The sequence below is a fragment of the Gopherus evgoodei genome, chromosome 3, assembly GCF_007399415.2.
Source record: "Gopherus evgoodei ecotype Sinaloan lineage chromosome 3, rGopEvg1_v1.p, whole genome shotgun sequence".
Lineage (NCBI taxonomy): Eukaryota > Metazoa > Chordata > Testudines > Testudinidae > Gopherus > Gopherus evgoodei.
In genome coordinates this window covers 217919821-217937160 of record NC_044324.1, presented here as the reverse complement: position 1 = coordinate 217937160, position 17340 = coordinate 217919821, and the positions used below count along the sequence as shown (strand labels likewise).

The 17340-nt window shown below is 48.2% G+C and overlaps 1 protein-coding gene across 3 annotated transcripts in view; it reads right to left on the bottom strand.

The window, feature by feature from the left end:
* Nucleotides 1-273: 273 nt before the first annotated feature.
* The window catches only part of BANF2 (barrier to autointegration factor 2), a 53395-nt gene continuing 36328 nt past the window's right edge, over nt 274-17340 (bottom strand). For 2 of the 3 annotated variants that reach the window (XM_030558084.1, XM_030558083.1), the window contains exons 2-3: nt 2256-2384; nt 274-466 (exon numbers count right to left, since the gene is read on the bottom strand). In XM_030558084.1, coding sequence (XP_030413944.1) covers nt 320-466; nt 2256-2381 — 273 coding nt within the window. In that variant the 5' untranslated portion in view covers nt 2382-2384 and the 3' untranslated portion in view covers nt 274-319. Of the gene's footprint in view, nt 467-2255; nt 2385-5966; nt 6719-17340 lie in introns of those variants that run through there. The other variant, XM_030558082.1, reaches the window with a different exon arrangement.

Genomic DNA, 17340 nt, shown 5'->3' with positions numbered 1-17340 from the left:
GGAGCACATGCTTTTCTAACTTGCTGAGCCCGGGTCTGAGAGAGAACAGCTCGGTTAAGAGTGAGAAGTTCCAGGTTGCCCTGTGGGCAGGGGGTTGTTGGGCCAGACTCTCAGTGACTTCAGTGGGGTAGCTCAGGAATAACAAAGGACAGAATTTGACCCACTTAATCACCTCGCACAAGAACATACAACAGTTCGTACTGGGGGCAATAGAGACTCTCTTCATCTAAGAAGAAGACATTGAGGCTGGACAGTTCAAGGCAGGAGAGACTTTATTGCACGCTGCAGAACACACCATGAGGGCTGAGCAGCCAGCTCCCTAGAGGAAAGCATAGCACCAGTCCATTAGACAGGAGGCGCACCGCTGAGCCTGGCTCGGACTGGCTCCATATGCCCCTTTCAGCCACCTTTGGAAAACCGCATGGTCCTTTTTTAACAGGAGGAATTGGCCCAGAAGGATGTATGCCTAGGGGGAGGAACAGAACGAGTTAGCACTGCTAACGAGTTTCCCCCGCCCACCCATTTGACTCCATACCCTGGAGGAGCTGGTTAATTTGAAACTCTGGGCCACTTTATAGTCTAAGCTTTGCCAGTCAAGTAACTGCTTCTCTTCCTCCGATTACTTCATTAGCGGTGCTCTGCCAGGATAAGGAACTGTGCCCGTTTTTAGCCTGGTGCTCAGCTCTCCAGAACAAAAGGGGGGCCAGGTTTACTCGGACACAAGGGGGTGATAGGCTCCTCTTCTAATGGTGCTAGGAGCCTCTCTTCATTTCCTTTCTCCGGGGTAGTATCAATGCTACTACTGTGTGCAGTGCAGCCTCGGGCCTTGTCTGACCGGCTCCCTCGAAAGAGGCTGTTTTCACGATGCGAGGCTGTTGCAGGTTAACTAGGGTGACCAGATGTCCTGATTTTATAGGGACGGTCCCAATATTTGGAGCTTTTTCTTATATAGGCTCCTATTCCTCCCCCCTCCCTCCCCCCCGGTCCTGATTTCTCACACTTGCTGTCTGGTCAGCCTCAGGCTAACTCCACCCCATACCCACTGGAACAAGGTCTGTCCTAACTATTGTGCCGGAGGTGAATCAGCCAGGAACTGGTCCCCACTTCGATCCACTCTTACCCGTTTTGATTGCAGCCTGAAAGGTTAGCTATTGTAAAAAACAAGGACAGGCTCAGGGTTGTTGGGCCTAAACACTGAACTGCCTTGACCGTCACTGTCTGCTAAAGGAGTTAGCTCACGGGTTCTGCAGTTGTCCCATTAGAACTCCAGCAGGAAATGGACCAGGCAGTACCAGGTGCCCATTACCTGATCAGCAGCACAGCTCAAACCCTGCCGTCACCTGGTTACTACAGTTTAACAAAAGAAGATGGCATCAAATATCTGTTGCTGTCTGACTTGCTTCCCTTGCATCCCATGGTAACCAAAGTGATGCACGTGTACTAGGAGGAGAGAAGGCCACGCATACAGTGACCATAGCAGTCTGTTCTGCCCTAACTACTTGACTTGGTAGCGATGTTACGGGTGCAGACGGGATCCAGTAATTACACAAAACTGATCCCCAAGACAGATAGGTGGAGCAGGGTTTACTCTTCTTGAAATCTACACAGAGATCTTCCCACACCCCTTCTGTTCACTTCCTTTCAACCGACATGCACAAAAGGTTAACTGGCCTAGAAGTGGAAAAATGTTTTCCCTGTGGGGGAGATGGCTAACTAGCATTCAAGGAAAGTAGTAAGAAAGCAGAGGCGTCAGTTTCCCCAGTGATGGAATTTCCCAGGCCAGCACTAGAAACTTAATAGCTCAAACTCCTTTAGCTTAGCTGCTGCCAGACTCACCATAACGAATGCCTGACATATATATTTTTAATTCTGTATTCTCACCCTCCCATGGGAAGTCCTTGTGGCTTTCTTACAAACAAATTCTGCAACAGGGGGAAAAATGGGTTTAAAAACCCCAAAGGCATGAATATTTCCAGTTGGACTGTAAAGAATTCTCATGATGCATTCAGTTTAAGATTGAAGAGATTTGAGTTTGCCCCTTTGAACAACATTCAGTCTTGCTCCTTTGAATAATTCAGCACAACTACCCTGCAGAGTTTAGAGCAAGTGATGGTAATGAAGTGCCTTTAAGACCATAATAGCAGGAGAAACTGTCACAAGAGCAAAATCACCAGAACAGTCTTAAAATCAAGTCCTTTCACAGTCCCCATAAATAAAACAGAGGTTGGGAAGGACTGGGAGGAAAAGATGGTTACCTTGTCAAAACCCTTTGCGGCTAATTTTAGTCCAAGCTCGTCATTAATGCCATCCACTGTTGTAACGTCCTTATCGCCCATCGGCTCAGACACAAATGTTTTGAACTTCTGAGTTCTGGTCGCCATGATCTGCAACAGCGGCAGCGCGAGGGTGGGAAGGAGGCAAAGAACAATCAAAGGCCAATGTTGATATCACACCTCTGTGTCCCCCTGGAAGACCAACAGTCCCACAGAGCAAGCGTCTCCCAAGCATCCCTCCCTTGTCTTAATCCCAACGTGAGCCACGTTCCATACAAAGCCAACTCCCCATCTCCCTGCTTTGATGGCTGAAGCTTATTAACATCAGGAGTAAATTAGCATGAACCTGCGGTTAGAGAGTTGGATACTAAAGGTGCATCATTGCATGAATAGTTGGCATGTCCCTCATTTGGGTTCTTTAGCACCCCGCATTTGGGCACCAGCGGTGCACCAGGAATGCCTCAGACACCTCCCAGATAAGGCCCTTGCTCCCTGGTGACTGAACAATTTCTGTCCTATATAAACTTCATTTTCTATCCCATTTAAAACAAAAGAGAGACACTCTAGGTTACACCTAACTTGATATCTAACTTGTAATAACGTTTTGCTGCCTCTTCCGGCTCAACAGCATGTCTGAAAAGTCAGGCTGATGTCTGAGCATCAAGGCATCCAAAGTCAGGGGCCACTTTTGAGACTTTTTGCTTCAGTCAAGATGCATCCTTCTGTATCTACATTGGGAAAATCAGCGCACGTTTTCCAGCCCCGGTACAGTTGCATTGTTGCCACCAACAACGTAGATGGGGTTTATCCACCCAGTCGTGACAAGCTGCTCAGCGGCTGGTAGCAGCAGCACAGCGGCACCGCTGCTGATAAACCGGGCACTGATTTCCCCTATGTGCAGGCGAGCTCAGTGTCTAATGAGCTGCATGACCCCACAGAGAAGAGTAGCAGAGTCCTGGCCCATCCCGCACCACAGGGCAGAACCCAGGGCTCAGCTGGCTAGCTAGTTCCCTGCTGCCAATTCTAGCATAGCACCATCATCCCTCCTGTCAGTCCCCTTCACCTGCCCAGCTGGTCTGATGGGGAGAAGCCATCTGCAGAAAGGGGACGGCGGCGAAAGCAAGCCAGAGATACTGGGGCCACTTCTCTACCTTCTCACGCACCTTGGGCTTTAGAGGCCTTGATGGAGAAGCAGCAGCAGTAGGTGCTTCCCAGGCCCAAACTTCAGGTTTGTGAGTACACCTCCCTCCCCACCATGGCCTGGGCTGGATATGCCCTGGCAGACTTCAACTGCCACAGGCTTCTGGAACCCCTGTCCCTATGACATCACTGCCCCGTGCCACGGGAAGAGGCCTGTTGCTCGGCCCGGGTTTTAGCTGTCTGCAGTTTCTCCACTGAGAGAGTCCTGATTGCAGCCGATGGGCGTTTAGCAGGAAAAGTGGCTGCGGGCCCCAGGGTGAGCACTCAGCGGCTAGGAACACTCCTGTAGTTATAAATATTGGACAGTGCAGTGCAATAGAAATCAAACCCATAAATACAGCTAAGGCAGGTTACACCGCGTCCCTACCCACAGAAGGGGGATATTTTCAAGTAATAAGCAGAGAGTTTTAGCCCAACCCCGCCCATTCATTCATGCATCAGGGCCTGACTTGCAGAATCCCTGAACATTGACGACAGCGGGTGCTGAGCACTTCAGAAACTCAGGCACAGTTTCCAGCTGGGCTCAGCAGATGCAGGCTGGGCTGATTGTTGCCATTTGGGCACCTCAGTCAGTGCTCAGCTCCCAATGCCATGCCTCCCTCTCTTAGAGCTGTGGGAACCTGAGCTCTTTGGGGAGTTGGGCCTTGGCTATGCCAGTCAAGGGCTCACTCCTCCCATTGACCTCATGTGCAAGGCCAGGCCCGAACACCACCTGCCTTAGGATGGATGGGGCACGTGGCAGCGAGGGGATAGCTCTGGTGGGACATAAGGGAGAAAGAAGGTTGCTGTTTCTCCTTTGCAGATGAGCACCCTGCCCTTGGGCTTCTCCAACACCTTTTTGATTTCAGTGCCGGGAGGTGGAAGCTCAAGGATTTGTGTGGAGTGGAGGGGACTCACGGGAAGGCAAAGAGAAGGGTGTTGGACTGTCCCCGGCATGGGGTGCAGAGGATCTGGAGGGACTGTGGACAGGTGGAGATGATATTATGGAGGTGGCATCTCTTTCCACCTAAGGCTGCCTGTGTGGGAAGGGATCCCGGAGCGATCTGTTCACAGCCCTCACCAGGAAATCTGCTGCAAAGGCAACAGAGGCCCCAGCTGTGTTAGCCCGCTACTCACTGAAACCCTTTCCCTACTGCATGGAGGGATGTCTCTTCATGTCTACACTACGGTCGCCCTGGCAGGAAGCTGGAGGAGCAGAGACATCTCCAGAGCCACAGGATTTGGAGGTTGGATCACCAGTTGGTTCCATGCAGAGCCAAGACAGCCCCCTCCAGACACAGAGTCAGAGGATGATTTACAAGGGAGAATTCACAGGGTTTCGTCTCCCAGGCCCCACACCAGATTGTGCCAGAGGAGGACATGATCTGCCCCATGATTGTTGCCTGGCACAGTTTCAGCACAACAGACCTGGTGCATTTTCTAAAGATGGGAGCCACATAGACATTCAAGGTTATAATTAAACCAATAGTCCTAAAAACCCTAGATAGGTGCACCACCCACCAGCACGACTAGACACAAGGAGCCAGTTATCTGATACAACAGTTGTTTATCTACCCCTCTTAATACTCCATCACAACACCCTATGCCACACTAAATTGCAACCAGTAGTAGAAGTTTCCACTGCCCTTATACACCAGTCACTTCTTAAACCAAAAAGCAGAAACCACTTGCAAAACACACAGGGAGCCAGGGAGCAGGAGGAACAGCCAGCAAGCAAGGAAAAAGCAAAATGCCAAGGCTCCTGCTTTTATAAGGGGTAGGGGGAGGTGGCTGGCTACAGGAGCTCAAAAGGGACAAACTAGAGAAGTTAAGTGCACTAGGCTATACCTCTTAACTCTTTGTGCATTGTGCCTATAGCATTATCTAGCCTCCTAGGTAATGTATCTGTCTTCCTCTGGCTAAAATAGCGCATTCAAATCCTACAAGAGTTGCTTGTATTAAAATTTCTGCTAAGTTTTATTAATTATTATTTATTTTATTTGTGTATTTCTATAGCAGTCAAATCATGGTCAGTGCTATATAATCCTACCAAAAGAGCCCATGCCCTGAACAGGTCACATTCTAAAACCTTTATTCCATGACTGCCTCTAGAGATATTTCCCATAGCAAAACACAAGGCTTGTAAGACATGCTCCAGTGTTAGAAAAGAAATGCCGAGTGGCTAGATTGGACGGGAATGCTGCTTTGGGTGTGACTAATGTGAGGCGTGGCGTGAGGATCGTGGGCCTTATCCCACAACGAAATCTACATGAGCAAAAACCCTGCCTCCCCACGGAGCCTTGCTCATTGCAAACGCAGGCCTAAAAGTACCTCCCTGAGACATGCTTGATTTTAAGTAAACTAATAAATCAAGTGGTGAGATCTGGAAATGCACCAGCACTAAGCAACACGGCTTGCCAAAGCCTCCCTAGCTAGCAGCTAGAGGCTTAAGGCTATAAAATAACTTATCCTGTTTTAACCTCATCATTGTACAAAGCTTTATTATTTACTCACCTGATTCTATTCCTTCTTACTTCCCCCCCAGCTGGGTGGCTTGGTTGGAAACACAGAGCAACAGCCGCCTCCAATGCAGATGTTGATCAGTCACCAGGGGCCGCTTTGAGCATAGAGGTGGAATTGTGTGGCTGACTATGCTATGCTGATGGAATAATCTCTGGTGTCTGTCGGGGGCGTGGGGGGGGGAGTTCATTCTCTGGTGTGTCTTCCTGAATGACACCTGGATCAAAGTCACAGGGTGAACTTTTAGCTGCTCGCTTGCTCATTAATTAAGGGGACTCCAGAAGCCCACCATGTAGTGCAGCATTCAAGGGAGTGTAGCTACCCTTCCTCCCTGTCGCAGTATCAGACAGTTGGGGGCAGCAGTGGGAGTTGCAGTCCCATCCTGCATGGATCCTTCATCTGCAAGATGGATCCACTTGTTTGTTCAAAAGACAACTACAAACAGCCCATAGGGCTGAGATGGAAAGCAAGCTGGGCTCAGCGGTCAGTGTCCCTGGAGCCCTGTGGGCATAGGAGGATTTCTGGTCACTCAGTCACTGAGGCCATGATCCTGCCATGATCCAGTGCATTGCCCCCAGGGGTTCACGCAGGTGCAGGGATCTGCTTGCACTTTTCATTGTCTTCTCACGCAGCATCTGATGCTGCCGGCTTAGGTGCACTGGTTCTAATGATTGGATCTGAAATCCCTGCAAGAAGGTTTATTTCTACCGTTTGCATTTCCTAATTAACAAGGTGCGCCCAGCTCCGACTCCTTTCATTTCCCCCTCAGATGCAGCAAACCTTCCCTTCGTGCCATCACCTTGGGCAGCTGTTGCCAGGTCGCTGCGACATGGCATCGAACAGTTGCTTGGTTACATACCAGGATTGCTACATGTGCCCACTCTTTTAGGGGTCTGGCTGTGAACTTTCAGCACCGCTTTTACCACAGAGAATACACTTTCCTTTCGCTCTTCTCGTTTGATTAAGCTTCAGCGCTGCATGACTTCACAGATCAGGGCCGGTCTCCGGTCAGCTAGGTCTGTTTTCACAGGCACAGCGCTGAATTCTCTTCACTTGGCGTTGCTTTCTTGGCTACACGAGGACAGGAACAGACATTGCAGGTTGGCAGTAGAGCCTTTAACACCATGGGCCCCTCAGGCCCAGATCCTCACAGAGATTTTGGCACCTTGGTTCTGATGGGAAGATCTGGGCCTGACTCCTTGGGGCCAGCACAGATTCACAATTGATCGGATTTCCTCCTCTGGCTGGAGCAGAGATGGAGGGAACTCACCATCAGTTTACCCCATCAGCAGGAAGGCTGGTGAGGCACAGATATCCCCTCCACCTCTCTAGCTTGGAGCACCAAAGTTTGTAATGGGCGCCCTGGTCCAGCTTGTCTCAGTTAAATCTTCTCTAGGAATAACTTTGGGGGTAGTTAAGATGAGTGTCACTGGAGGAATAGAGCCATATAAAGAGAATCTTCCCCCTCTCCCTACTCCCTCAAAAGGTGTTATGCTTAAGCGGCTTGGGATAGGGACCGTCTTTTTGTTCTGTGTGTGCATAGCACAATGGGGTCTTGGTTCATGACTGGGGCTCCCAGGTGCTACCATAATACAAATGAATAACAATAATAATAATCATTAATAGCTGCTGCACAGTATCAAACCCAGGGGCTATCTACTACAAATTGCTTCAAGGAAGGTACAAGAAAAAATGCAGGAGATAGTAATGGGATAATCTGCTCCCAAAGAAAGTTTCCTCCTGACTCCCATTAGTTTGAGGTTGGTTTAAGCCCTGAAGCATGTGGGTTTATAGTCCTGCCAAAACTCTTGAGTCTTTTTGCTTATGTATTATTGTAACCCTAGATATTCTTTTTAATCATATAATAATAATTAATATAGCTTATCAAGTGCTTTTCATCCACAGATCTCAAAGTGTTTCACGAAAGAGGTCAGTAACATTATCACCATCTTACAGATGGGGAAACTGAGGCACAGGGTGGGGAAGTGACTTGCCTAAGGTCACCTAGAAGGCCAGTGTTAGAGCTGGAAACAGAACCCAGCTCTTCTAAGTCCCATTCCAGTGCTCTGTCCACTAGTCAACACTGCCTCTCCAATTCCTTTTCTGCCCCCTACTATTCTCTTGATTTCAATGATATCTTGTGGCAATGAGTTCCACAGGCTAGTTGTGCATTGTGTGAAAAAGTATTTCCTTCTGGGCACCAATCAATGTTTGGTGAGACTGCCCACTGTTGGGAAAATGTTATCACTGTTATGGCTGACTAGTCTCATAACAGAGAGTGACGAGAAACACTTAGTAGGATGTATTCGTCCAAACCAATAAAGAAAGTAAAAAAATCAAATGAAAATTCAGTTCATACAAGTTACCATCCTGGGGTGGCTGATGGGATGGATCACAAGTGCCAAGAGAGCAGGGGAAAGGTTCCTGCAGGCCTAGCAAGCAGCAGGTGGGCTCAGTTAAAATTATGGCCAGGGCCATGGGCATTAAATTAAACCTGGGAATTCCTGTGTCAGAGGGGTAGCCGTGTTAGTCTGGATCTGTAAAAGCAGCAAAGAGTCCTGTGGCACCTTATAGACTAACAGACGTATTGGAGCATGAGCTTTCGTGGGTGAATACCCGCTTCGTCGGATGCACGTCATGTCATGTCAATACATCTTTTAGTCTATAAGGTGCCACAGGACTCTTTGCTGCTTTTTTTGGGAATTCCTGTGGTTGACAGATGAACTAGTTGTGAACCATAAAGGGAGAAAATCAATCTCACCTTGTGACCCTTCAGCAAAGGCATTTCTTAAAGGGACAGCATCCAGTGGTGAGAGTTTTCCACAAGATGCAACTTTCCCTGCAGTGTCCTTGAGACAATGGGCCTGATCCTCCCTTGACACTGCACTGGAGCTGCCCTGTTTTACTCCAGCTGAGGACTTGACAGGTCTCCATGAGGCCAGCTTTGGAGCAGCCCTGATTGCAAGAGCTCTGTGGCTGTTGCAATCCATCAGTGGCTGCAGAGATTCAGGGCAGATCATTTAGGGTCTGGCTTCGAGATAAATAACGTGCAAGCTAATAAGAACTAATGTGCCAAAGACAATTAGCATAATCAAGCAAGAGTGCTGTGCTCCAAGATCAGGGAAATGTAATTGACAGGGGCAGCCAGAGGCTTAGGATGTGATTTCCCAGAATACCCCAGAAGATAAAGACCCCCAAAGAAAGGAAACAGAGATAAGAAGCAATATGGGGCTAGACAAAACCAGGGGAATATTAAATGTAACAATGTAAAAATAATCCCGGCCTGCCACAGATCAAAAGCCATGTGACAATGGGAAACCTTCTGCCCATGCCACTGGAAGAAGCGGATTGAGGGGTGGTTCAGTGGGGTGGTTCAGCCCTGCCATGCTGTGAGTGTTGTTTTATAGACGTGTCAATCGGAGGCCTTGAAGACTTGTTGCTAATATAGAACTTCGGGGCATTTTTGTTATGCAAAATCAGGAGGTGTCCTGGCAGAATGCTAGGGGAGCATATGCTGCCTATGTACGGTGCCTCCTCTGCAGTCCGCTGACCAAGGTATTCTTTACTTTCTGCTGTGCACAGTTGTACTGTGCTCGGTACTGAAGGGGAGGTTGCTTTGCAGTGTTGAGTGACAAGATGCTTATGCACAGAGGTCCCCTTACATCTGTGACATCAATGGGCTGCACAGGTGTAGTTTAATAATAATAATTTGAGCTATACCTATCTCATAGAGCTGGAAGGTCATTGAGTTCAGCCCCCTGCCTTCAATAGCAGGGCCAAGTACTGATTTTGCCCTAGATCCCTAAGCAGCTCCCTCAAGGATTGAACTCACAACCCTGGGTTTAGTAGGCTAATACTCAAACCACTAACTAGCCCTCCCTCTAAGTTGGGCTTAGAATGTGACCCACGGTTTGGAAATCAATTTGTAGAGCAATTTTGGTAGATGAAGGGCACTGGATAAATTCTAGGGTTGCCACCCATCCAGTTTTCACCTGGACAATCTGGGTTTCGGCTTGTATGTCTGGGTACCATTTGACAATCCTGATGTCCAGTTTTTTTGATCTGGGCAGGGGAGAGACAGAGAAGGGGGTGGAGCCCCAAGGGAAGAGGCAAAGCAGGGAGAAGAGGCGGAGTGGGGTTTGGCCTTGGAGGAAAAGGCAGGGAAGGGGGTGAGGCCTTGTGGGTCCAGTTACCACCAATTAGAAAGGTGGCCACTCTAATAAATTCACCCATTATTATTACTTTGCAAAACTGGGGGAATATGCAGGGCAGGGCAGAAGGATCTGACCATTTACAATCCACTAACATTAATAGGAGACATGCAGCTAAATCACTTGACACTGTACTGGACGTGTGTTTGATGAGTTTTATTAATATTTACATTATTGTAGCACCTAGGGGTACTAAACACTGTACAAAATAAGAGGCAGCCCATGCTCCCAAGAGCTTATAGTCTGACCTGAAGCACCACGCCCGCTTCACGGGGGGGAAGTGAGGCACACGCAGATTAAGTGACTTGCCCAAGATCACACAGGAATTTTAAGAAGCAGAAATTGAATCCAGCTCACTTTTATTCCAATCCAATGGGATAAACATAAGACCTGCCTTTCTCTCCACCTTCTTTCTTTAGGGTTACAGGCTGTTCACATGATGCACCTGGAGTGCATTTTAGTTGATTCATTTAATCAGTGTGTTTAGATCAGTGCCCTTTTTGTGTGTTGGTGGGGAGTGGGGGAGAGGAGGGGAGAGCAGCCCCAGTCCTATAAGACCCTGGCACCACGCCTGGCTGCAGTATCCAGGAAAAACATGAAAGCCCTGGAATCTCTCGCAGGCGCTGAGAATAGAGCGACTATTCTGGGATGCCATGCAGAAGTATCATTACCATAATTAGCAGAAAGTGCTCTTGATTAGCATATTTTTTTCATTTCTTTCATCACATCTGTTTGCGCAAAACACTCACTCATTCTCATCTCCACTGTGGCGAGATGTACTAGGCAATCAACGAGACCCATTGACCTTTGACAGCCCCTCTTCAATAGCAGGGCTTGTTTTCTGCGCACCAGGGGAAAGACGTCTGGCCATATCCTCTGTGGGTGTAAACCAGCGTAACTCCATTGCGGATTTACATCAACTGAGGATTTAGCCCCACAAATTCAACAACATTTTAAAATTATTTTGCTTCCCCACGCGCTTCCTTGCCATCTTGACGCTGATTCCACGAAAATATTGAATTTTAATCTCTCTGGGGCAGGGACAGTCTCTCACGATGTGTCTGAACAGCACCTACGGCACTGGAGCCTCATCTCTAATTGCTCCTGTAAAACAAATGATAGTAATAGAACATTTATGGATGTAGCCGTCAGCTACCCATTTTCCTCTTCTTCCTTCTATTATCAAAATTGCTTTTCCTCTCTTTGATCTCAGACAGTAAATGCCTTCGGGAGCGAATCCAGTTACGAGACTGTACGCTAACCGTTCTGTCTCTGACCTTACACTAGTAAGATGCGACAGCACTGACTGGAGACTTGTGTCACGGTCCTTAGACCAGTCTGGTTCCTGCCTGAAAGTTTAATCGAACATTTAGTCAGAAGTGCAGTTTTTCAGTCCTGTCACTCTCTAAGTACCTGATCCAATGCACTGGTGCTACTGCTGCTGGAGTATTGTGTCCAGTTCTGGTGCCCACAATTCAAGAAGGATGTTGATAAATTGGAGAGAGTTCAGAGAAGAGCCACGAGAATGATTAAAGGATTAGAAAACCTGCCGCATAGTGATAGACTCCAGGAGCTCAATCTACCTTAACAAAGAGAAGGTTCAGAGTGACTTGATCACAACCTGTAAGTATCTACATGGGGAACAGATATTTGATAATGGGCTCTTCAGCCTAGCAGCGAAAGATTTAACACCATCCAAAGGCTGGAAGCTGACGCTAGACAAATTCAGGCTGGAAATAACAACGAAGTTTTAATAGTCGGGGTAATTAACCATTGGAACAATTTACCAAGCGTCGTGGTGGATTCTCCATCACTGATCACTTTTAAATCAGGATTGGATGTTCTTCTACATGATCTGTTCTAGGAATTATTTTGGGGCAGTTCTCTGGCTTGTGCTATACAGGAGGTCAGACTGTGATCACAGTGGTCCCTTCCGGCCTTGGAATCTGTGAATCTATGAATGCCTATTGGAGTCACTTACTGGCTTCAGTGGGTTTTGGATCAGGCCCTAACGCAGTAGTTGCTAGTTGTTCCTGTCCTGCAGTCGGGGTGACACAGGGGCCAGCTATGCCATGACTGCAGCCATGCCAACTGGAGACTCCCATGCACCAGGGGAATCCTCAGCTGGCTGGATCTGCCTACCTTTCACAGCAGCACAAAGGGGCTGGAGTGGGGCTCAGGACTCAGCCCAGCAAATCACATTTGTACAAATGTTTTTAGTAGGAAGTAGGCAGTGAAATCCTAGATACTTTCACCCCAAATATACCCCCACACCTCGAAATCAGCCTCACCAGTGGTGGCTTTATCCCTAGCTGATAAAGATGCTTCTGAAGGGACAACGTTCTTTGCCAATTCGGAGGCACCAGTGGGAGGGTGTTTCTCAAGGGAAGATATTCCCAGACCCCTCCAGCAGGGTGCCATGCTTACAACTGGCTCACTGCACATTACTGGCTTTGAACACAGGGGCAGAGTCAGAGAGAAAGGATTACGAAAGGACGGGGCGTCATTGACATCACATGTGGAACTAGTGATGAGGGGTAATGTGACCCTTAGCAGTGCTAGACCAGAATCCGCTCCTGGGGCAAAGGTTAGGGGCTACCCCTGGTATGGGAAAAGACTGAGGGGTAGCAGGGACTTGTCCCTTAAGAGGTGACCTAGAGAAAAGCAGAGAAGAATCACACTGGTTTGACAGTCTGCAGCCAGTGCTGCTGACGACACTCAGATATTTGGGTGCTGTTCTCACTTTGGCAGCACGTTTGGGTGTTCCTCATTACCTTGGTCATGTTGCAATCTGCTGCTGCTTCAGGAATCATGCTCGTCTGGGAATGGAGCTGGGCTGGCAGGAGATTCTGACTCGCTGACTTGGGGATGGTGCCACATCTTTGGGAGGCAGGACCTAGGAGGGCATCTGATTAATGCCAGGTCTATGCAAGACAGTTAGGCTGACCCAGCTATGTCGCTCAGGGGGGTGAAAAATCCACCCCCGAGCGATGTAGTTAAACCGACCCAACCCCCGGCAGAGACAGCGCTAGGTCGACAGAAGAATTCTCCCATTGCCCTAGTGCTGCCTCTCCTGGAGGTGGATTAACTCCAGCGATGGGGAAACGCCTCCTGTGAGCAGCTGCAGTGTTTCTAGTGAAGACATAGCCTGAGAATCAGGAGACTGACAAGATTCTGTCCCCAGTTCTACCACTGACCTGGGGTGTGATATTGGGCCAGCTCTTCGTTTGCTTCATCTCTTTAGATGGGGAGTTCTCTGGGGCCGGGGATCTCTTCCTCTGTGTTTGGAGGGGTTCTCATCTTAGATGAGTCCTCTGGGTGCTTCTAGCATATAAATAGTCCAATGGGTGTGTGGAGTGGTGCATGTAGTTACTACAGGTATCATCAATCACACATTTAATTGGTACTCCTAAATGGGATATATTTGCACAAAGGCTATGACCCTGCTAAGGACTGTCTGTGAAATGTAAAAACCATCCAAGTGACCCTAGTTGTTTCTGACAGTCACCAGCACCAACACAGAGAATTAAAACTGCATATGCCAAGTTGGAGGTGTTATTTAAAAGTGTATGGTGACATCAGCCTCACTTTTCATGGCCAATTGCTGCAGCTTTGCACCAATTCAAACAATTGCTTCTGGCCAGAACTGAAATAGTTTTGATGGTCTCATCCCACCTTCTAGTTGTCTACATATAAAAACTGCATCATAATATGATGTGATTGACAGCATCTGCTCGGGACCAGACAAGAAGAAGTGGTTTAGGTCTGGGATGAGATCAGGAATGAATTTCTCATGAAAAGGCAGGGGGAGGACGGGAAGGGAGAAGAGCTGGACCCTTTCAAAGCTGCAGCCTAGTTGCAAGGTGCGATTTCAACCAGAAAAACCGTACAGCAATTGGAAACATCTAAATAAAAAAGTCCAGTAAGCTATTTAACAGGACAAAATGCAAGAGAAAAAGGACACCTGCAGAAATGGAAATAATGCAAATTTGAAATTGATCAAAGGCAATACTTTTCACACAATGCACAATTAGTCTGTGGAACTCATTGCCCCAAGATATCATGGAGCCCAAGAGTTTAGCGGAATTCAGAAAGGGATAGGACCTGAGTAACAGGAATATTCAGAGTTATCACAGGAAATAGGAAAAAATTAGGACGTTTTGGAAAGGATATAAATAGACTTGGAAAGATTAGATTTTTATCGGTAAATGTTGATAAATGTCAATTTCACCGTACACATGTAAGCCAATGAAACAATACACTTCTACCTCGATATAACTCTGTCCTCGGGAGCCAAAAAATCTTACCGCATTATAGGTGAAACCGCGTTATATCAGACTTGATTTGACCTGCCAGAGTGTGCATCCCCGCCCCCCGGAGCGCTGCTTGACCGCGTTATATCCGAATTCATGTTATGTTGGGTGGTGTTATAATGGGGTAGAGGTGTATTTCCATCTATAATAATTAAAATATATGTACAGGTAAAGTAAGAAAACTGTTGCTTACGAACTTTGGAATTTGATTTAAGAATATTTACTTTGTCAACATTACATTCCAAAATAATCATCTGTGTTTGAACGGTTATAAAGCTTTAACTTTTGGAATCCCAGCATCTACTGTCATTAAATAATTATTGCCCGACAACCCTCCCCGCCCCATTGTCTAACCCAGCTTAAGTTTGTGCAATTGTGAAAATGTAAATTGATAAAAATGGGGGCTGGAGGGAGCTTAAAAATAAATATTGATATTATCCATCAAAATGATAAAAGAGATGAATCAATCAAATTCTGGCCACGCTTAGAAATGCCCTCCCACCAGAAACATTAAGGGTATGTCTACACTTCCCGCCGAATCGGCGGGTAGCGATTGGTTTATAGGAGATCGATGTATTGCATCTCATCTAGACGTGATATATCGATCCCCGAATGTGCTCCTGTCAACTCTGGAACTCCATCAGCGGAGTCGACAGGGGAAGCCGCAGCCGTCAATCCCGTGCCGTGAGGACGGGAGGTAAGTCGAAATAAGATACGTTGACTTCAGCTATGCAATTCCTGTAGCTGAAGTTGCGTATCTTACCTCGACCCCCGCCCCCTAGTGTAGACGAGGCCTAAGGGTACATCTACCCTGGTGCTGGAGGGGTGAATTGCTGCCTGGGTGGATGTACTCATGCTACTTTGCATTGAGTTAGTAAACGAAAATGGAGCAGTGTAGCCATGAGGTGTGAGTTGCAGGAGGGTAGCTGCTGAGTTAGTGTCTAGGGTCCTGGCTGGGATTGTGCTCAGGGTGGCTAACCCATCCTGCTGCCTATTTATAGCAGCTAGCGTGATCCCAGCTAGCATGCACGGGTCTACTGGAGCTCCAGCTCGAGTGTCGAAGTAGCCTGAGAGAAGATTAGCAGACAATGGAAGGAGAAAGGGTAATGGAGGACATGGGATAATGGGGGGGAGAGGCAGGGTGTGGGAAAGTGGGGAACATTGCAGGGGCAAAGGAGGGTACAATGGTGAAAACAATCATTTCGAGGCTCACAATCATTTGTTGTCCCACACTGAAGCACTGGGAGACTGAATGTTATGAAGGACCCCTCAGGGATCACGTAAGCTGGGTCCCCTCGCCCAATGTTCCTTTTGGGAACCGCATGGGATTGTTTCCTAAAGTTCCTTATGGGGAAAATGCCTTTTCTAGCCTTATGGTGCAGCCTAGGGCACGCTCAACGCCAAGTCAGTCGCATTATCAGAATTGTTTAGGGGCGTGCCTACTTCTGTCTGCCAATTTCATCTAGTAGATGCTTTGCCACCTGCCTTGAGCATGGTTCTTTTACATCACTTTCAGTCAAGTAATGGAAAACACAGCGTGCTGCTCGGAAGCAAACAAGGGCAGTGCTTCCTGATAAGCCAGTGGGCCACAAAGCCATTGGCACCGTGAATGGTGGGCAGGAAAAGAGGGGGGGCCTTTTATGCCATGCTCCACACAGCATGGCCAAGCTGGAGAATGGCTGTTGCAAAGGAATTTCCTGAGGGATCCCACTGCATCTGCACAGCTGTTGCAGGAGGGGCACTAACTTTCCGGATGCGCACGGCGGGGTGCAAGCCACATAGGAAGCACAGCTGCCGGCAGCACCTGCTGTCCCTCAGGGAGCGGGAGAGCAGTGCTGAGTTGAGACCAGGAGCTCTCTCTCACTGCAAGAGGTTTTGTGTCCAGCTGAGCATGTCAGAGGGAGAGCGGGAGTGGAGCTGCAGGAGAACAATCTCCCGTGCCAGGCTGGGGATTCAAAACCTTCAGCAAATTCAGTTTTTCCACTTGGCGTCTCTGCTTCCCCTGTCTCTTCCCCCAGCGTGAACAGGCTGCCGGGGCAGTGATGCGATCCAGCTACAGTAACCCCATGCCCTTCCATTACTGCGCTGAACTGCTTTGCTTGTTTTGTACCCGTGCAACTAATCAGTGCCACTGCTAGCCAGTTCCTCCTCACCATGGCTTTGCCACCAGGCCCCACTGGGGATGTAAGCAGTCTTCGACGCTCCTGATTAAACACTCCCCGAAATCAATGGATGGACATCTTCCCATTGATGTCAACGGACCCTTACTCAGGCTAACATTTCGCTCCTCCTAGGTATTAAAGCTTATGGGCCAGATAGTCCACTCTGCTTCCGTTTGAGGAAGGGACCCAGATAGCGTGGATCTGCTGGTGGGGTGCGACACGTGGGGAACTCTGGCTTTTGGATGTTACCCGTCTTCACCTCAGCCAACAGAAGTGTGTCTGTGGATCCGCTCAAGCTTTTTGATACCAGGGACCAGCTTGCTGCCTTCCCAAACTGTGTCAGTGAGATCTCAGTGACCTGCGCCAGTCCCTGTACTGGTCGTTGAGAAACACTACCCTAAAGGAACTGAGATGTACACGTGTGTGCATGAGGGATGGGGCAGGAGCACCAGCAGCCACTTTCCATGACATCAGGACACCAGACCCAGGAAGAATCTCTAAACCAAATCAGGCTGCTTTCGTCACTATTACCATACACACTGTCCCCCTGAGCTGTGTGGACTTCCCTGGCTCTGAATAAAAGGCACTGGACTCCAAGGAGCTCTTGGGATACATGCAGATCTCAGGGTATAATAAAATGGAGATATAACTATCTCATAGAGCTGGAAGTGACCTTGAAAGG